The sequence below is a fragment of the Gallinula chloropus genome (assembly GCF_964237585.1).
Source record: "Gallinula chloropus genome assembly, chromosome: 3".
In the NCBI taxonomy this organism is placed as follows: Eukaryota; Metazoa; Chordata; class Aves; order Gruiformes; family Rallidae; genus Gallinula; species Gallinula chloropus.
In genome coordinates, this window is record NC_140087.1 from 37,156,366 (window position 1) to 37,178,808 (window position 22,443).

Consider the following 22,443-nt stretch of genomic DNA (forward strand, 5'->3'; position numbering starts at 1 on the left):
TAAAGAAAGGAAGACTGAAAGCGTAAAGAACAGCCAAAGAAGACAGCTTTAAAACACGCTTTCCAAAGGAGGAAACGCAAGAACAGAGATGCCAGGACGAGCAAGAAGCTTGGACAAAGACATTAGGTGCTACAAACTATGATGTACTTTACTGACCTCTCTAGGATTACTTTCTACCATGCTAGAAACAAGCTCTACTAAAAAGAAAAAATAATACTAATTCCTACTGATCAAAAAACCAAACTGCACCTAAAGAAAATAATAATAAATGTAACTCGCAAAGTAAGATTTGGAAAAAAATGTATTTTTTTCCTTGAAATATTGTTCACCACCACCGTCAAAGAAAAAAACTGGAAAATTAAATCTTAAGCTTTAAAAATACAGCTGTCAAGGAAAAAAAAAGGCAGTTGCTTCAATGTGCTTTGCCATTTTCCATCAAGTGAACAGATGGCATTATTAAAATTCTAGTAGAATGAAGTATTTATAAGTTCATTAGACAACACTAACTATACAAAAGAGACAGTAATATTGCAAATAAAGCTGCAGGATTCAAAATAGCGTAAAAGTACAAATAACAGTTATAAACCCACATTTACGAGTTGGTATATAAAAACAATAATGCCAAACGAAACAAAAGCACACAAGAAATGCATGAAAAACTCTGTAAAACAGTAATTTATTTTCCAGGGTCACTTCCAAGTTATTCCATGCATTCTGAGACAGAATTGTGTACAAAGGGTTTCAAGTTAGTCTCTAAGACAACAGAGAGGGAAAGAGACTGTTGGTTTTGTTGCATTTACTTTTCTTTAAACATAGATGTAAAATTCATACTATGATTTACAAGAAGCAACAATGAAATTACTCTAGAAATAATCCCCAGAGAAATTTCTGTCTTATTCTCTGAGGTGATGTTCCCAGAAAATAAGCAAAAGGTCAGCCAAATGCGTCTAGCACACGTGTCACTGCTTTTAAATGCTGTGCCAGACTGGCTTACTTGATACCTGAGATGCTTTATCTGCTGTTCTCTTCACCATCTTGAATTATTAGCCTGCACGGAATTCACTTAGGAATAGCACAATTTGTAATTGCTTGTCTTACTCGCTATTGTCTTTCTTCCAGCCACAGCGATGTCTCAACTCGGTAAAGTGGTGTCTGTCTGCTAGGATTCTATTTTACTTGAAAAAGATGCAAATTCATGACACCTTCCAAATGTGACAAAACGGATTCACTACAAAGAGAGATAGCTAACAGCTGGAAATTCAGCTTTCGCTCCAAACTAATATATATCCGTTCCCATGGGTGCCGATTTATTCAGATGTACACTGCTTCTCTCTGCAATTTTTAATAGTAAAACCCCTGTGAAGGTTTAACTCCTTTAAGCACCTTGTCCACTCCAAGCATATTTTACTCAGTCTAGGGCACCATTCTTGGAAGGTCCTTGCTTTTATACCTACATGGAAAATTACTCAGAGAGGGCGGTATACTGCCCCAAAATGTGTATTTATAAATTATTCTTTCCAGATTTTAGAGAATTGCAGGGCACTTCTTTTTTCTTTTGATGGATCTATTACCCAAACCTTATCCACTGTTGTGCCAATGTGCACCTATTACTTCATCAACTACAACTGATGCAATCTCCGATTAGAATATTTGAAACTCTTTCTTCCTGGAGTAGCCAAATCTATCTAGAGAGGAATTGCAAGGTGCAGGTCTGCACCAGCAGAAACCAATTTAAGCTTAAGTTGCCACCTCTGCACTCTCCCCACTGCCCTGGGGCAGTTTTCATCTGCAGCAACTCAGGGATCTGTAGATATAATCTACAATTACATAAGAACCACAACCAACACAAGGGAAAAGCTGGATATATACACCCTGGGATGGAAGGTGAGGGCAGGCAGTGCGTGCTTAGAGTGACCACACAGTTATTTCCTGGGAACCAAGAGGTTCTGGCTTGAGTGAATACTGCTGGAGTAGACAGGACTCATTGGCATCTCAGCTTCTTACTGACTTGGCTATTCAAGACCAGTTGGTGCCTACTAAAAGAGCCTGAGATTCTGAAGGCTGTTAAGGAGGCACCAAAAGTTGTCTTTGCCAAGATGATTGTTAACTTTATATATATATATATATATATATATATATAATTTTTTTCTAACATAACAAGTTCCTTCATATGTAATAGCTTCATATTTCATTTTAAAAAGATGCAATTATGTCTACCTTCAGAGGCAGGTCACACAGACACATCCTCTTTAGTGAAATGTAGCAGTCAGAGGGATGTTTAGATTTAATGGGTTCTTCCATTTAAAGGGTGTGATGATCTACATCAACATGCATTTATATTTAATGGTTTCCTCTAGCACATCATCAGAAAGAATAAGAAGTTTTAATATTTAGGTATCTGTATGGCACACAGAGAAGGGCTTATGTGAGAATTCACACTGCTGTCTTCAAATCTTTAAACACCATTTCAAGACAAACACAGCTAAGTCACATCACCAAGCAGACTCTGGTTGTCCTACATTTAAATGATATAGGATTGACTGTCTAAATGAGAAGACTTGAGGGATGGTCAAAGAAGGGATGAGGATTAAGATTTAGAATTATTGTTAGCTTCCTGGTTTTGAATTATTTAGTCAAACCTCAAGACAAAAACAAGCATGGAGAGGAACTTGCTTTGACAGCACAATGGCTGATTCTTTAACTTCATTCTGAAAGAGGCCTGTGATTCCAACTACTACTTTATGCCATATCACTAACTTAACTGCTTGCTTTTTTTTCCACAGCAATTCCAGGTTTGGTGAAAGAATGCAAAACTACTCCCTAATTTACTTTTGTTTGCTTGCCTAATGTAGCACAGCAATGAAATTGGATAAGGTATGCCTACAATGTCAGTGACAGGGTAAAAATGTGTCCATTTCCAAGAAAAATCCTGGCTAGGGACAATAATTTTTACAAAGACACTTTAGGAATGAAATGAGTCTATTATGTTTCAGCTTTGGCTTGGGAGAAATATGACCCACATGGCTAGAGAAAATTTATTCCTGTGAATATCTAATACAGAAGATTACCGTAAAATAAAGAGCTATGGCTGAATGCTGTAAAAAGGTGGATGCACCCTACCGTGCAGTAGAAAGTAGAAAATAATAGCTGGCTTTACAGTGGAAAGACCTGGCAGTCAGCCATGTGGTACAGGCAGAGTTCTGTCCCCAAAGACACTTTCATGTTGGCAATGTATTGGGAGGTGGTTTAGAGTCAAAAGATTAAGAATTTAATCTATCACCTGGTCAATGCTAGTCATAACCATACTGTACACAATCTGATTCAAAGAAAACACAAAACAACAAATACTTGAAAAGAATTATATTAAGAGAACCCTGTGTAGTACTAAACATAACTTTATAATTATCAAAAGAACCAAAAAACCCAGATTAAAAGCTTCAATTCTGTTTTAAAATACTATCATTCGCTAGAGCTACTTCTCATTCTGTGTGTCACCTAGCACAGCGTCCTTTAACTTGGCATATAAAAGAATTTCCCATGATGTTAAAATGAGTATATAACTGCAGGCATTCTTTTAGAAACTACATTGTCTAAGTTAACAGCTAATATTAATAGTACTTGTTACTTGAATAGCAACTCGTTATATTCCAGAAACTGTGTTTTCCTTAAACCTGAAGAAACCCAGGCTCTGTAGCATTCTACCTGATCAATATACAAAGAGCCAGAAATGAAAATCAGCACGAAAACAGAAACAACAATAAATAGTCCACTTTTGTTGGAATGTGAGAGGTGTTAATTAGTTGAAATGGATGAGTCTCTCAGTTTGCCATCAGCAACACATTATACAAGCCACTCCTTTCTCTAGTCCAAGTGTACTACTCCCCCATCTCTGTCCATTTTTTATCCACCCCAAAGGGCTTAAGTTTCAGTACATAATGGAATCCTTAGAGAAACCACTAGATAAAGCCCCTTTCCTATATTTACTGGGAATGTAGCCAAGAGCATTTACAAAAAGCATGAGTGGGATAAACAGGTAAGCTGTTTTCTAAGCTTCTATACTGACAGGGCAACTCAGTTTGTCATGTATTATGCCACAATGTCTTGAAACACTAATCTTCAGAGGAGTAATTTTCCTAGTAAATGCTAAGTGCAGTAATGGAAAATTTATAAGGGCTCAATAAAGTGAGGATTTATAAACAAGCTAGGAGAGTTCTTCACATATGAACTCAGTATGAAAGGCAAGAGTAAATGCTTAGGCGCCGACAATTTCTTTAACACATATATTCTTGATGTACAATAACTTTTTGGCCCAAGTCAGAGAAACTTCATCTTTAGATGTGTTTTAGGAGCAAAACTAAAAGACATTTGTATCATGAAGTCAAGGAAAAGCATCTTTGCTCAGCATATATTCTCCTGTATAATCTCAGTTGGCCACAAAGAATTCCAGGTATCTTTTCTCTGAAAAAAATAGAAAAAACCCAAACAAAACATGTTCTGGTTTTGCATAAACCTAGATTTTCTAGAAGAATTCATTGAACTGGTGTGATGTGATTTTTTTCCCCTGTGTATATGGCTGCCAGCATTAGGAAGTCAACATACTTTGCACAAGCACTAAAAGGAAAATTCGCAAAGAGTAAAGATGCTAAATGAAAAAAACATTTAATTAAATTTGATATCTCTTGCAACTAATCAGAGGTATTTTCAAAGCAGAGGTCAGACTGAGATGACAACAGGATTACTGGAAGGTCAGACCAGAAATTCAATACTGTGCTCTAGATTCCTAGTCTGTTTCCTTGAGGAAACACAAGAGTTACCAAGCCAAGTTAGTTCCCCTAACCTGATTCCTCCTCTAGGTTTGGATCCTGAACACGTTCTAAAAACATTTCAAAAACCCAAGTGATCTGTGATGCAAAAATCCCAAAAGGGAAACAGTTTTGCAAGACCCTGGTGAGAGTAAAGGAATGCCAGCCCTCCTTTTACGTGATTCTCCTAATGGAAACGTGTGTCCTTGTCACACAGCAACAGTTTTCCTTATCTTTCAAGAAGTAGCAATAAAGTATTAAGGACATGAAAATAAAAGCAACAGGAGCCCTTATTAAATATTTTTCCTAGGAGGTAAATGGAGAGTCAGAACTCACCAAAGCTTTATTAAATGAAGCCTGCTATCAGCCAGAAAGCCCCTGACTACCTGTCCCTAAGACAAATCTCATCTAACTGCTGTACAAAACAAAGCTTCAGACAAGCATCTCAGTTTCTGCACTCTGAGAAAATCCATCTTCAGAAAAAGCTCTGGAAGACAGACAGACACGTCCGAAGGATTTGGACATATGGAGAGGAAGAACCTTGGAACCAAAGGAAATAATTTCATCACTGTAAGATATGTTTCTTTTTATAAGACCTTGAAATGAAAACCTACTAAAAACTGTATACCTCCCAATAACCTCAGAACTACACAAATATATGTACAAAAGAAATAACAAGCCGAGGGAGGTAGAGAGAATTAAGGAACAGTAGGCTTTATTCTGCCTATTTATCGATATGCAAAGAAGTTACCTTCACAAAGAAGCTGACGCTGACCTAAGCAGATGTTGATTTCAATGTCTGAAGAGAAGGTCTGTGTAAAGGTGATCATTCAGGAAAAAGGCAACCATTTCTTAACAGTCTGTAGAAGATACAGCTCCTCAAAAACTCAACCAAAAAATTCTGAGGTTGAGAAAACTTCCAGAGAACATACTGTCTTATTTGAAATAATCCATTACATCACAAAAGTACAGAAAAACAAGTATAACAACACCAGTACTAAGATATATTTATCAAAGACTTTGTGCACATTTATTAAGAATGAAGAAAGGCTAAATCAAATAGCTTCTCCCCCTTTGAAAAAAAAAAAAAAAGGAAGAGAAAAAAGTTAAACTTCTAACCTGACATCTATTCCTGAGGTTTCTGTGTATAGGGCTTTGCCTATTTCATCATTCCTATTAAAAAGAAAAAATTGGCTCTGCTAAAAATCAGTAACCTGCCCAATGAATTTGTTTCAGCTGACCCAAGAAACACTCCTAGATTCTATCTGCACTTCTGTATTCCTAGAAGTGCTCCAGAAGCACCTCCAAATAATGAGATCATGGATAGGTATATAAACTAACAAATTGCAAGTTCAGAAGTCATCCACATCTGTGAAGAGGAACATAATCTCCACTGTTACACTATAAGAAAAACTTAAAATAACCCACAGAAAGCACAGGTTTGGTGAGTTTCTTCCAAGTGTGTTTGAAAGCATCTTATGTCCCTATCTCAAAGGGTCAATCTTCACAATCCTTAAATAAATCTGCCTGTGAGTAAACACACAGTTGTAGTGCGTATTCCAAAATTTGAGCTTATCCATTCTCGAATCATAGACTTATTTGTGAAATACAAAACTGCCATCATGGGTCAGTGGCTGATTCACCAGTCTTCAGCTCTGAAAACGGACAATAAAAGATGCTGGACTGGACCATGTCAGACAACAACTATGTTGGAAACTCCAAACATTTTGAAGAGTCTAAACTGTTCTGCTAGACCTGTTCAAAGCACATTCATTCATAATTTGGTAATTATTATTAATCAGTGCAACCAAGAGTTCTTGATGGGAAAAAACCCACAGAAGTTGAGAAAAGGCTTGTAAAACCCTTTTTCTAAATTATATGCTGCCATTTTCACTGTACTTGGGGTATACATTTGGCTGCTCCAGTAGGTACACCAAACATTCCAGTATATCAGAGATTTACTGTCCAAAAGCAAAGCTTTTTGAGGAACACAAGCATGTTGGCAGAGGGAAGAATTAAAATTACTGTTCTATAAAAATGGTTTTGGCCAGAGAACGGTTGGAAAAAGTGATCTGTATGCCTGTAGACACACTATCATTTGCAGAATTAATTTTTTTCTTAAGTAACAGGCAACAGGGAAAATTAAGATTATTCCTAAAGCACATTTATATGATATACCATGAAATGTATACATGATGATAAGCCAGCAAGTGTCACAATGACATGGCTTCCTAGGTTATAGGATGCAAAAAGAACACATTCCAGCAATTTTAAAAATTTAAATGAAGTAACCTTCTCTCGTCCTGAACAGGCATTCACTGTGTGGGTCATGGCAACTCTGATTCCAAAGATGGGTCACTGTGTAGTTAGTAGCTTTAAAAGTTGTTCTGATAAACCTCCACAAGTGTTCTACAGCAAATTTAAAATCATTGCCCAGCACGTCCCCAGAATAAACATCTCTCCATTGCAACACAAATACCTGACACACCGCATGAAGATATTTCTGAGTGTTCACAGTGAACCCACTTGAACTGATTTTGTATAATCGTAACAAGTCTGTTGTCACTTCCCCACCCAATCACCAAAATCTAATGCCACTGTTACATCCAGCTACTATAAATCCTTCAAAAACTCTCACACGTTCCTCCTCCCACACTTATCATTGAACTGTGTCTTATTAATTTCCCAATCCTGGTTTCAATGCAATGGAACAATGGAAGAGATGCAATCATCTCTTTCCTTTTCACTCCCCATACTTATTTAATGACAAATGAAATGAAACTGTAGTGCTTTGGGGTAAGGACCAACTACTTTGTAAGAGAGCTCCCTTATGCTAGCTGAACAACCAAACTAGCACACAAAACAGTCTAGCTTTGCATTTAAAAAAAAACAAACCCAAGATACTTATTCTATTGTTCAGTTTTACTCAGTAATTTCAACTGGATAACTCTAAATTTTTTTTTTCCCTACAAGCCAAAGAAGATTCACAGTCATCTCTTATGGGTACCTCTGCATAATGCAGGTTGGAAGAGAGAATAAAAATAATTTAGGTCAGTACTGCAGCTAAGTAACGTGATACTGGATAAGGTGCTGTCTCTGAAGGGTTTGAGTGATGTCTTAGTGTGACTACTGAAAAGACCTCATATAGCTCATCAAAAAAGATCCATAAACAATGTATTATACTATAAAAACACAATTTCTTTTTCAGAATATTCAAATCTGTTACTAAGCCAACTTGACTCACAATTCTAACAATGGATGGCACATAAATCCCAGAGAGGCAGCAGAAGCATAATGATAGAGAAGAATTATCCTAACTCTGCTAAACTAAAAGTCCATCTACTCAAGTCCATTGTCTATGACAATGGCTATTGACAGCTCATTATGGAAGAAGTAGGAAGAAACAATGCTATATAAAAAGGAGCGAGAGCACAGACTATAGATGCACAGAGTATACTTACTCCAGTATGTCCTCAGAGCAATCAAATGCTTATGAATTTTCTCAGCTGGAGACTGCATCAGGATCATAGTGTATAACAGCTCTTGATGAAGTATTTCTTCCTTGGAATGTGTCTAATCACTTTTTGAACCCATTTACATTTTTAACATCTAAAATATCTTATGCTAATGAGTTCACAATTTAGGCCTGGGTTGTGCGAAAAGGGACATCCTGTTGTTTCAAATCTGTAGCCAATTCATTTTGCAGGGTGCCCTTTAGTTCTTCTGTCATGAAAAAGGTAAATCTGTCAACTGTCTTCATCATGGCAGTCAAAATTATAAAACTTCTGATACAGTTGAGAGATCTTCTGCAGAATGAAGAATCTCCCTCTGTTTGGTAGCAGCATCATAAAAGTCGCAACAGTGTAAAGATAACAAGCAAGGCAAGCTTTATAAAGAGCTAACAGCGTTATCGAGGGGTGTGGGTGTCTTTTTGCGGCTGAATTAAAGAGATGCACGTGGCAGTGCAAAAAATGTAGACTTTGCTAACTCCCCTCCACAACAAGCCCCCTAAAAAAGACCCCAAAACAAACCATGAAATCTATGGATACTGAACACACATGCTCAAATGTCTTATATTTAGTTCAATAGACACAGAATAGATTCACAGAATCTATAAAGCACAGAAAACCAACATTCCTGTTAAGAAAATATTATTCTTTAAACAACTAATTATTTCTAGCTTTCCATCCTGATGCTTAGAGATGATGAGTCCTTCAAGTAAAATGTATACCTTACTGACTTAATACCAGTTGACACCGTTTTTATAACCCATTATAATTTTTCCCCAAAACTTCCTTATACCTGAGCTTTCAGTCTTCCCCAGGAAAAAAAAAAAACAAACCACCAGACCCAGAGGAGATTCCAGTTTACAATCTCTTCCTGTTCCATAATCAATAGTCATTTATGTCACTCCAATTGTGTAAATGATTAAAATAATTAAACATAACTAAAGTATGTTGTTATTTAAGCACATTCTCCATTGACAAATCAGGTTTAGTAGTTGTTCCAGTCCCCACATGTTGCTAGTCAAACAGTTTTTTGTCCCCCTCAGCTGTGCTGATAGAACTGTTTTCACATATTGGATCAACAGAAATATCTATGTTTAAAAAACACTGCCTTTCTTCCTTGCTTTTTTTACTTTCAGAAATATAGATTATAGACTTCTACGCTTTAGGTCATCTTTGCTTTTCTATGCATCCTGAAAAAATTACATTACCTATACAAAGCATCTGAACTTCAAATTAATCACAAATTTCCACAATGACTTAATGTTGTTCCCTGTATGGTTGCATTTGGCTGAACTATTTATCTGTTGAAAAATTCTAATGACCAATTTTCCCACTATATTATCAGGATCTCTCCTTGAGCTTCTTTATCTAATTCAGGCTACGCTTAAAGTAACAGAGGAAATGGGGCTGGGAACTGGGCTTGAACACTACTAATACCTGATTAATTGTTTACACTCACAATGTAGCTTGGGCCTTTACCAATTTGCACTCTCCCAAAACAATGTTTGGGGTCATCTGAGAGAACTACCACCTGCCCATGACCACCCCAGGAGGTAGCCTGGATACGATGCCCTATTAGACATCCTATTTTAGAAGGAAGGAAAAGTAGTTTATCCTTGTAGATGTGACTCGTGTCATGCAACTTGGCATCAGAGGCAAAGATCAGTGAAAACTGATTTTTATCCCATACTTTGTTCTTCAATTACTCAGATTTATGAGATTCTTTTCAGCCTCTATACATCTGGTTTTAATTTTCAGTATGCCTGAAACTTTATCATCTTACTATGCATCCATTTTCCAGAGAGCTTATGAAAATAAAAATCCCTGTAAGACTACTGGATGACCTCTGTAGTGAAAATTGTCTAAACATTCCTGTAGTTTACTTCCCATCCCAGCTTTTAGCAAGTTAGTAATCTATGGGAGGACATTTTATCTAATGCCTCTAATACCTTTGAACATCACTGAAGAAAGTTCATCTCAAGGCTTTGTGGGGTTTTTTGCCTTTTATTTTTTTTATCATCTGAAGCTTGAGTGCACATTTTGAACCAAATAATTTCCATCTACATGTGTAGTAATATCTTCAAAGTATTTGCATAATATTTGTGACATAAGTCTTCCTTCAACTAAAGTCTCGGCAGCTAATCAGAGGTAGCAGTGTTCACATGCCCCTCCTGTAACATACTTAAAAGAGTATCATCACCTGAAGCAGTTAGGTTAGGGAATGTACAGCTGTAAACCAATGAGAATGAAGTCATGCTTAGACCTTCCTCTGACTGAATGTAGTGGGAATGTAATGTAATATGCATTCATAACACAGGCAACAACTATTGATTATTATAGTCTAGTTGAAAATTAATTGCCAGGATTTATTTGCCTAAGCACAGCATGAAATTATTTTTGGACAAAGCTCCCTCTTCAAAGCAGCTGACCTACCAATGACCACTAGGACAAATACAGTGAGTATCTATGACTCACCATGACATGTACGCTCTTTGAATCAGCTGCACTGAATCTGATAGCTGAGCACAGGACAACTAGTCTAAAACTCTAATCAGATACTTTGAAGGATAAAGTAACTGAATTACCATCATTGTTAGCTAAATCACTATAGGATGACACACTGAAATCTGACAGTCTTCATGAAGCCCACAGTATGAATATATTGATGTCTGTGCTTTCCTTTTCTCTTTAGAATCTGAATTCAAAGTCTTAACATAACAAAGCAGTTTCTGCTGAAAAACTTCACTAATAACCAATAAAAGGTTAAGGCAAATACCATTATTTGCTTTCACCCACAGAAACAGAAAATCATCCTTTTACAAGGCATGGCATTATTATTTACATCCAACCAGCAACCTCCACAGTAAAGATGAATTTTCATTCATCCTCAGGGCTTCATGTACTTGCTAGGAGATAAAAGAATCTTTACACACATATTATAAATGGACCAGGTATCAAGAGCCTTGCTGAATTCATTTTTCACAACTGGCGTGCAAAACATTCATGAATAAATAAGTTACTCATGCTTGCTTTGTGCACACAGAGTGCAACAGCCTATTAAACTGTCTCATTTAATGGACAGAACAACCAATGCTAACATATACAGTTACTTTACATTTTGTCTTTTTAACCTTATTGGTCAATGTTTGATTACAGGCCTTGTGTAGCCAACATTTCCTAAATTAATACTTTTCTACTTGGCTTAAAAAGGTACCATTCCATAAAAGTCAATGACTATTCCCTTGTTCTTATTTATTATTTTCTCAGTTTACAGCCCATGGGAATGTTCCTACTCCATTTTAATGCAGGTAAAATGCTGGCTACATGCATATACACTCCACACATGTGAACAGAACTGTCCTTCTCTGTCAATTAGTAAGAGGTTTTGGGTTTTTTTTCTGTTGCTTGCCTAATTTTTAGTGTCAAACCAAAGACCCCATGTACAGGAGGGAAACAACCTGAAAACAAAGAGCAACATTAAGTACTGTGTTGCATAGGAGGGAAATGGGTTTGTACTGCATAGAGTGCTAATGAATACTTTACAGTCTCTTACACTGCTCACACTTTATAGAAGACATAGACAATCTGCAATTGTCATTGAAAATGTAAACTGATAAGAAAGAATAAGAAAACCTCGAAACCTGTTTCTCAGGAAGATACTAAAAGAAGCTCCATGTCCTAATTTACTTGAAAGATTGAGAAAGGACAAAAATCTATTTACTTTCTAACATGGGCAGAAAATGTTTCAGTGAAGCAAGGTTTATAAATAGGGACAAGCAGAATTTTTAATTAGACGGGGAAAAAAAAAATCTTAATTCAAGAATAACAAAGACACAGCAAACATCAGTTTAAGTAGATGTTGAGAATGATTGCTCCACATAATGTGATTAACATAATTAGTTCAAGAGGGAACTCAGACCAAGCAGCAATGTCTACTTCCTAAGGCCAAACAGCTCATCATTAAGGGATTACTCTCTGGAAATCTCTGCCATCTAAACAATTCTAAATATGCAAGAAAGTTCCAGAAAACCAGAAAAAAAATCACCTTCTCCACCTGACACACTCAAAACAATTTTCCAGACAATAGACTCTCACATACTTCAACAAATTAGAGGAAAACAGCCCAGAAACATATTCAATTTACCTACCATGCTTGTTTTTGCAGTTGTTTGGAGTTTGCTAGTGATAGCCATTCAAATAACAAAGACTAAAATCAGTAACTGCTTCAATATTAACACCCGTACTGAACAAAAAACATCATTACCACTCAAGGCCCCAGTATTGTCTACTAAGAGGCCACTGCTCAGCATTTCTGTACTACCAGTACATAAAAACCATTTATGATCTGACCCATGTATCCTTTCCACTAACCTTTCTTCTGCCTAAAGGAATAGCCTGACAACACAGCAGAGAGAAACTTTTTCACTCACTCTTCCTCCTCAATATTTCCATGGCCATAACAAACGCACTTCTAAGCTGGCTTTCTATTGATTAACTCAAGGAAAACAACAAAAACCCTGCTGAACTGGACACACAGTCCAGTCACCTTGGATAATTTTATCGACTATTTCAGGAAATGACACAGCAATAAAATATTTTTTAAAAGCAGTGGCACAATACAACAGCCTACCCAGAAATCAGCTTCAAAATAATTCATTACCTGTGACAGACGCATGCCATTTTCATCATCTAAACTAAAATAGCATTCTCACTTAGAGGTCTACCTCAGCTCTGGGAAGTACCATGGCTTCATCAGTCTGCCTCTGAAATACTGTCTAGACACATGAAAAATGGCAACCTGTAAACTACTCCTTACAAAATTCTACCTATCGGTTTTATCTCTATAGAAGTAAGGACTCATGGAGGAACAGGGTCTGTGCATTCAAGCCTCCAGGTAATTATTGCAAATTTTATGAAAAACACGTTCAGAATGTTTCAAGACCATTTTTATCAATCAAGATACTATCCCTGAAAAGTAGCACCTGTTAGCATCAGAACAGCTACATTGGTTCAGAGGAACAAGTCCACCTCATCCTACATCTTGTCTCCAACTGGCCATTAGCAGATGCTGAGAGCAGAGTAAGAACAGGGCAAGTAACTATGTCACCTGCACTGGGAGAAATGAGCCTGGAGGAGTTATTCTGTTTTATTTTGAGAAAAAAAGTCCAAAAAAGGCATCAAAACAGGTAAATAGTGGGGTTTATTAATAAGGAAGCATTAAGAGCTACAACTATGGCATCAATTGCCAAGTCACACATTACGCAAATCATTCCCACATTCCCTCACGCTTTTTGGCAAGTATTTGTTGTCTGCTTGGATATCACAAACATAAGCACAGTAGGGCTGCATCAGAACGAAACAGCACATCTACAGCATCAATGAATTATTAAGAGAGCCTAATTATAAATCAAGGAGGTCATTAACATGCTGCCACATCAGTTGCTCTTGCCTAGGTTGAGGAGATATTAGAATTGCAGCAAGCTGTGGAGTATCACAACAGTGATAGTCTCCAGCTTCTAAGTATCAAGTATCCCTCATTTGCACTGCTACAACCACTACCCTACACCACAGAACATGCATTTCTGATGAGTTAGTGTGGCAATGCACAGACCTCAAAAACTAACCAATCAAGCATAACCTCCATGGCTTTTCTTTTTGACTCTGGCAGCAAGCTGACATGTATTTAGCATACACATACTCCTCCTGCTTACATTTATCTTTGAATATATTCTATCCGTGCTCATGCAAATACATGTTACATAGCTTTTCCCATATTTAAAAACCTTAGCCAAAATGCAAATAACATTCCCCTACCATAGCATCATTTAAAAACAGGAATTAATTACCTGTTTAAAAGGGAAAATAAAGGAATAACTGATTTATTGTATAAATGTGTGCTTCAATTCTCTCCAAAACTCACTACTTTCTCTCTTGCAGGATTGCAGCACATGATGGTGAAATCTTAGTATCTGAAACTGCAACACCAGAAATGAAACAATTTTCTGGCTATTTTGGATCACAGAACTTGTTTCTTTCTTTTTACTTTTTTTTTTTTCTTAATGTAATGACGTAGATTAGCACAATTTTACATTTAGTATCAACCTTAAAGAACCAGTAAACAAATTCACTACAGCAATTTTCCAAACAATTAGAATGGGTGTATCCAGAAATAGGTGTCCCAGTCCTCCGCCAAACTTAGAGCCACACAGCACACTACATCTGACTGCCACCTTTCCCCAAATCGTGGACATGTGGTAGAAAAGAAGGGGGAAAGGGTGGAAAGCAAAATGGTTGGGCTTAAAAAAAAAAAAAAAAAGAGAATCAGGGCTTAATCTGAATTCTGAACCCACACACAGTTGTCATATTCACAAGAAACAAGACAAGAATGAGATACGCCACGCAAAAATCATGCATCTGAATGACTAACGAAGAATTACAGTTAGCCAGAGTGCTTACAGTAATTGAATAAAAGTAGTAACGAACACACTCTGATTTACTGTGCAATGATAAATAAAAAGAAGGAAAAGTACTTTGAACGTTCACAAGTTTCCTTTAACTGAAACAACCAAATACACTCATTTAATTATTTGCATAATATTAGCAACAGCTTATCTACTGAATAGCACTTATTTAACAGTGACAGGAAATGAATGGATATAGGAAAGCACAATGGGAAAAATCAACAGCCCATAAAAGAACATATGTGAAATGACTTAAAAAGTCATTTAATGTTTCTGTTTAAACAACTCATGTAGGGAAATCTAGAAAATGCTAACTATTTTTGTTCCATTACATAATACATTCTCTTCTTGCTTGAAAAAATTCTTCACTGAAAGGGTTATTGGGCATTGGAACAGGCTGCCCAGTAGAGAACAGGTACAGTTGGACTCAATGATCTCAAAGGTCTTTTTCAACCTTGTGATTCTGTGAATGTATGGCAAGTTACGTCATAGTATTACATTATGAAGTCAATAGATGGAAATACTATTATTAGCATGGCAATACCTTGGACTTACCCTAAGACAATCAATCCTATTGTTTTTCAAAGCCTATGAAAAGCATTGTGATAACTTCTTGAGGACTTATCCTGAATAAACATTACAGCAATATCACACTAACATCATATTAAGAAAATAATTTTCTAATTTCTTCACCTTTTTTTTCTTTTTAATTAAACAGGGCAACTATGACAATCTGTTAGGTTCCTGTAAATGCACTAAGTCCACTGCACTTAACAGACAGTAACTTCTGATTGTGTATAATCAGTATCATGCTGTCTACTGAATACACTATTCTATATTTTTTTTTGTAATCAAAAATTGTCTTTAAGAATTACTTAAAATAGCATTTGTGTGGCCGCAAAGAACTTTAAGTTCCCACTATACAAAGTTTCACATGAGTTTGGCAAGTATTGCAAGTATACATAACATATAAAGCTTTTGATGTGTCCAGATTAAGCAGTAATTAAACACATGATCATGCACTTTGACAAACATGATGGCCATCCCCTTAGGGAAGTGATAACTTTGCTCTCACTTAGCAAGAGGTGATATAGGCAGCTCACCACATAGAAATTCTGGGTCAGTGCAGTTTGTCCTTCCTTTCTATGCAATACCTTGGACACCATTAAAAAAAATCAGCAAGATACCCAAGACACCCAAGAAATTCAGTGTCAGCTGTGCAAAGGATGCATATCTGGCTTACAATCAACATGCTTAGCATCCTTTTCTTATGGTGGTGAATCTTCAAATAATATAATTAAGGTTGTAGTTCATAAATATTTTTCTGATAAATTTGTTGGGAGAGGGGGACCTGTCAGGCAGAGCCTAAAACTGCCATAATCTTATGGCTCCTGCTGCAGTCATCAATTACTTTTGCTTGAATGATATGTAAAAGAACAAATGAAAGATGTGTTTTGAGTTCTGTATTATATCTAGTCATCTGGAAAAAAAATCACCTTCTGGAGCAGATTAACTCTTATGAGTCCATTAAAAAAAACCTCTCCTTCAAGCAATATGTATCTTTAGTGAATCTTTAAAGCAAGTGCATGTATCTTACTGGTATAACTTACACCAGCACCTCAAGTAAGATCAACTATATGAGCAAAAGCTCATATTCACTGCATCTACATGAAGGTTTTTTTTTTTAATGTATAAACTTCATAACACATCCCATGAGGTAATAATGCAGGAAGTATGGACCAGGCATCAGACTACAAGTAGTATGCTTAACTTGAAAATAAGTTTCTTCCATACCTAATGAGTAAAAAACTTTGAAAAAGAGTTAAAATAAACCCTGAATTACCTAACTTGTTTCTTTAATCAAGACACTCTCTTATGTGGTTACATTTTTCTTGAAACACCAATACAAAAAATATTTTGCATGAGAAGCAGTCCAGTTTGCAGTCGATTTCATTCAGAGTCCTGCCTAACTCAGCCACGATCTCGATATGAAAAATTTAAAACTCAACTGTTAGCTTATTACCAAGAGAGCTGTTTGGAAATATTTTGTGCAACAATACAAGGTCTGCATGTGTTTTGAGCATGTATTTTATCAGTAGATAATAGTTAGGGTCCAAGAAGGTGCAGTGAATTCCCAGATTTCAGTATGAGCAGCATTCCTTTCCAGTGCTACCTTTGCAAGTTTTCTCCAACATACTAAAAAACAAAACGAAACACAAACAAACAAACAAAAAAAAACCCCAAACCAAGCCAAAACCTTAAAAAAAAATTAAAAAAATTATTTTATAATCTGAGGTAGGTCACCATCACCCAGGTACAAGCAACTTTCAATCTAACATTTACTGTGACAGATACAAGATTTCTCTCATACAAACTGATGACAAAACTAATGATACTCTGAGATAGTTACACCTGCAATATTTACCAATTACCTCCCTTTTTCATACTTTGAGCTTAAAAAAAAAAACTAAAACCAAACCCATCAAAATCCATCTAAAGTAACTAATTCAGTGAATCTCGGTCACAGATAAGTTTTGGTTCACTTAAGTCCAAATCAGACCTTCCAGTTTATGTTCCTGCTAATGAAATTCAGATAAATGACCCTGGCTGCAGGCCCACTGACTGCTGGCTGAAGAGCCCACACAGCTGTATGCCTGTAAATCAGGCAGGACACAATTGCTGCATATAGGTTAATGACTGTTCTGCGTCACCAACGTATAAGAGTACAGACACTAAGCCAGGGATCTCAAAGCAGCACTTCGCCTGCCTGGCAGCTTTCTAATAAAAACAAAGCTTATTCTTCTATCTGTATCACATTACATGACGTGAACATTTGTAAGGTAGACTATACTAAAGCAAGAGGGATAGAGGGAAAATTACACCCTTAGTGATGTTAAGTGACTTAGGCAACATCTTCACTTCAAGCTACCACAAATCTGTGCTAACACCAAAAGAATTGGTTTCATCTCCTCCTCCTTTCTCACTGCCACCATCACTTTGGCAGTAGGATTTGTACATATATAAAACAGAGTAAATCATCTAGGAAGCTTCTCTCCTAAAAGTGTTGTTTCCTGACAAATTAAGATGCTTTGTTGTCAGAGGTATTTTATATGGCTACAGCCTTTATCAATCTAGAAGAAAATAACAGGTAAGACTAATCAGTATCTGTTTCAATCTACAAAAAATATGCATTCAAATTATTCTTTTTGACTTGGCAAGTGTAGTTTTAAACCTGGTTCTGCTTATTTTCATCTAAAAATCCAACACTAAGAAAGGCACATCTGCATAACTGCCACCTTTAAACTCACGGGTAAGTAGCAGGGAAGCTAGAAATACCAGATCTTAAGATCTAAAATCAAATGATAATGGTAGCATAACTATTGCTTGACAAGTTTAATTCAACAGTTTAGGGAGAGCTAGCCATAAAATGCAAGTTTAAAAGTTTGAGAAAACAATGGATGAACCACACCGTTGCAGCGTTTCATGGTAATAACTTCATGAAGGCAATGGTCAGCATTCACTTTGCTTTTGTAATTGGCTCTAAAAATTTTATAAGCACTTTCACATAAATAGTCACCAACCCCTACGCCCCCCCAAAAAAGTGGGAAACTGGTAATAAATTACACCAAGCAATATAAGGTCTTGAAGCTGAAATGGTATCCAAAGCATTCATTCAGTTTTACCATCAAGACCCTTAGATCCTTGACCCAAACAATACATTCTATTTCAAGCAAGCAGTTATTTCTTACAGTGATTTCAAGCACCTTAGAGAAAATAATCATTTTCACAGGAACACAATTCTTTAAAGTATTATTTGTTTCTAGTGACATCAAAGTATTTTTTTTCTCTTGTCACCAACAAGCATTGTCATGATTTATTCATTTGATTCGCAACAGTGGTTTTCTGACAGCATTCGTGGATTAAAAGGATAACCAACCCGCAGCACCACGGTTTGTAAACCACTAAGCAAATAGTAAACAGGTGGTCTGTTGCTACATGCCTTTACTTTTCTATTAGGTCACCTCTTTACACCTAATAAAAACATACTGACAACTTGAAATCTGATACATAGTCTTGACACAGCCTTTTCTGTCCCTTGCCCACCATTTTCATTTACTATAACTCTGCAGAAAGCAGTAATCTTTTAGAAAGTAGGAACAGCCCCCCCTATGTAGAACGGGAATTATCACCAGAACTTAAACCCCAAGCACCTCAAAAGTCAGCCATGAAGCAATGCACACGCAGAGTAAAAAAATCAGTGTTTCTTTCCTCACCTTGGAAATCTCTTTTGCATTTTACCTAGTATATTCCAGATCCTTGTTAGATTTGCATCAATCCTATGTTTGCAACAATCTCACAACAAAATTTATGGTTGTTGTCAACCCAGGTCAACTCATAAGGAACGGTTTTCTGGGTCTAGTAGGTGAGGGATTATACCTAAAGCAACCCAACAGAAATACCTCAAAAATTCAACACACCGCTTTATAACCTCTGTCAATGTTCACATCTAAAATTGTCTTAATAGATATTCAAAGCAGCAAATTTTCAGATGGTATATCTGCTGTTTTACTGAGGCTTACATCCTGCACATACTGCAAAATTTTAATTCAAAACTTATAAATCTTAGATACAAGAAGATCAAATTTTGTTCTTAAAACATAGGCTAGCATAACAGATATTACTGGTTGGTGGAATATTATTTGCAACTCAAAATGTGCAAACTGAACCTCCAAAACAAATACCAGTGTATTCCAAATCAGAAATGCCAAAAGGCTGAAAATAGCTGTAAAACTTTGTTAACCTGTTTTACCTTTCAAAAAATAGTGGAACCTAGACATAAAAATTCTGACCGTCAATTTTTACCAAAAATAAGGTTTCCTTTTCAAATCTCAAACTACGAGAGAGCTGTCCAAGGATAAATATTAATGGCTAATAGAAAAGACTTACCTTCTTGTCTGTTATTTTTCCTTTTTAGCCATTTTTCCACAGTTTCCGCACTTACACTTTCTGACACAAACTCATCCAGTACCTGGGGGTGAAGAGAAAGATAGGCCTTCACTTTTTCATCTGTTAAACCTGAAAAAGAGAATATTAATTGATTACACTATTGGTACAAAATTCTTTGTATGAAACAACAGCTAGACACCAGCAACAATCACTAACCTATTGTTTAACATGCTAACTGAATGTATGCCTATTTCAATTGTCTCCTCCCAGACAGAACAGCATCCAGTCAAAAAAATGAGTCGTCATAAAGAAAATAGTAGAAGCAAAGCATATCCATGGAAGATACTGAGTACAAAGAGATCCCTACAGGAGTACACATAAACATTCCCTGCGAGAAGTAGCCAGGAAGAAATTTAGGGTTATGACTCTCATTTCCAATATACGCAAGATTATATATTGATAAAGAAACCAGGTGGAAGGAGATAGAAGAAAGTGAACTGGTATTTCTCATAGAGCATTAAATTCTCACTGTAAGGGGCAGCGAAAGCAACACAAACTATTACACAACACCAAAATCAAGCACAAATTTTAAACACTGGAGTTACTTAAGTAACTTTAGAAATATATGTTGTTTTCAAATGCACGCTTCCAATGCCTTAGTAACTCAGCTATCAAAATAAAAGTAATTGTAGATAAAAGGCTTTTACAACGTCTGCAACAGAAAGAAAACTCTCGTACACATTTTGGATAAAGAAGCAAAATTCAGAAACTCAGACCCCTGACACAAACCTAAATAAACTCCTAAATTCATAAAATTAAAATCTGGCCATACTCTTCCCAAATCCCCTGAACAAAACACCAGTGGCAGGGATGGGAATCCAAGCCTATAGAAGGAGGGCAGGAAAGAACAGCCCCAGGCTGGCACAACAGGAGGGTGCGGCCCAAATCACAAAGCCTTGATGAGATTGGAGGGGAAGAGCAGTTACAAGTGCGGTAATGACCCTAAAATAGACCTTCTCCACTTGTGCTGTGTGCATGTGTAAACGTAACTGCAAAGCAGCCTAGGTCTGACAGAAGAGAAATTCCCCTCCGAGCAACACCGACCTCTTTTGGAGAGTATTGGTGTTATAAAATAAGATCACATTTTCCTATTTTACGCTTCAGAGAGTATCAGAACACGCTGAAAACAGTTACAGTGTAATTTAAATGCTATTCAATGACTGTAACCTTTAAGATATTTCACAAATGCTTACTATGACTGCCTCCATGAAGCAATGCCACAGCACAAACCAACAACTCCCACCCGCAGAGAACTAATCACATACACCACTCCCCCCACACCAACTGTGCTGCATCATTCTCACCAGCCCAAACACGGGTTTAAAATACCCTTTCTCTTAATCTGCATAGGTGGCAGTTCCTGGTGGGTATCACTGCCTCAAATAACAACGTTCACACTTATAGGCAGGAATCTCCTGATCTGGATCACTTGAATTAAGGGCCTTAAGTGAGCATCCCCATTTTCATTAAAAAAGAAGAAAGGGTTCTTCCAACATCAGTAAAGGCAGGAAATGATCAGCGAGTGGGATGAAAGCAAACAAACAAAACCCCACTACTTTGATTATTTAACCTTAGGCAACAGTGACTGAATTTAGATCACCAAGTACACGAGCCACATGAATGAAAAGATTTTTCAGCCAATAGAAGCATTGCCTCCCACACTGAAAGAAATTCAGACTAATGAACATAATTTTGTTATTTGTGCAATTAAGAAAAATGCAATACCTTGAAAAAATCTTCCTGATTTCAAAGTAATAGAATTTCAAAAGGAAACATATGGAGAATAATTCATAAAGACAATCACGTTTTGAAAATGTACCAGAGTTAACCATCAAAAAGTCATCAAAAGGTATTTCCTTTTTAAGTTTTGGATGAAAAACCATCAATACAGGTTTGTCACAAAATGCTTGCAAAATTCCAGGTTGTCTTTAGGCTGCAAACAAACACTTTTTGCTTCTACTAAGAAAACAGGAACCAAAAAGTTTGCAAAATTAGCAACTGAAATTCTACAGGGGTTGATTTGATTTTTCAGTGAAAATAACCTTAACTTTCTCACGCATGCAGTTTGTATTCTTTGACTTCAATGGAAATACTTCCTCAACTCAAACCCTTCTGGGTTGTGGGTTTTGCAATATACACATCAACATTCAATAAATTGTCAGTTTGAAGTAAGGCTTCAGTCTACGTGCCACGAGTTTCATTTCCATTCTAGATATCCTGCAACCTGAGGGCAAAAGCTCTGCTATAACCTCATACAGAAAGTGATTCAGGGAGCTCATACAAGAAATCCTACAACACACCCCCCCTTTATTTCACTGAAGGCATCTCTGCAGGCACACTTTTTCAACGTCAGGTTTGTAGACTGAGGCAAGCAGAATGGGATTTACAACTGTACTTGCAGACTTCATGTTTCTGAAAACTTCTGGTACATAAAATTTTATTAAATATTAACCTCCTGTGTTGAGCTGTTTTAATTTTTCAGTTCTGAAATGTGCAAAAATAAAAATAAATATTGATAATTCAGAGGCAATTATTAATAACATTTTAATAAATAGGAGAACAATAAGTTGACCAAAATTGAGGAACAAAAAGTTCATCGTGCCAACCTGGTATCACCTACAGAATTAAAAAAAAAACCCTAAGAAAGCAAAAAACAATTCAGGT

At 36.5% G+C, this 22,443-nt stretch overlaps 1 protein-coding gene across 1 annotated transcript in view; it reads right to left on the bottom strand.

Annotated features, from left to right (window-relative positions):
- Window positions 1–22,443, bottom strand: part of PDE10A (phosphodiesterase 10A) — a gene marked incomplete at its 5' end in the record, with an annotated part of 179,305 nt that overhangs the window by 81,677 nt on the left and 75,185 nt on the right. Inside the window, one exon of the mRNA XM_084261656.1 lies at window positions 19,720–19,848. Within this exon, the coding sequence (XP_084117782.1) occupies window positions 19,720–19,848 (129 nt within the window). The remainder of the gene's footprint in view (window positions 1–19,719; window positions 19,849–22,443) is intronic.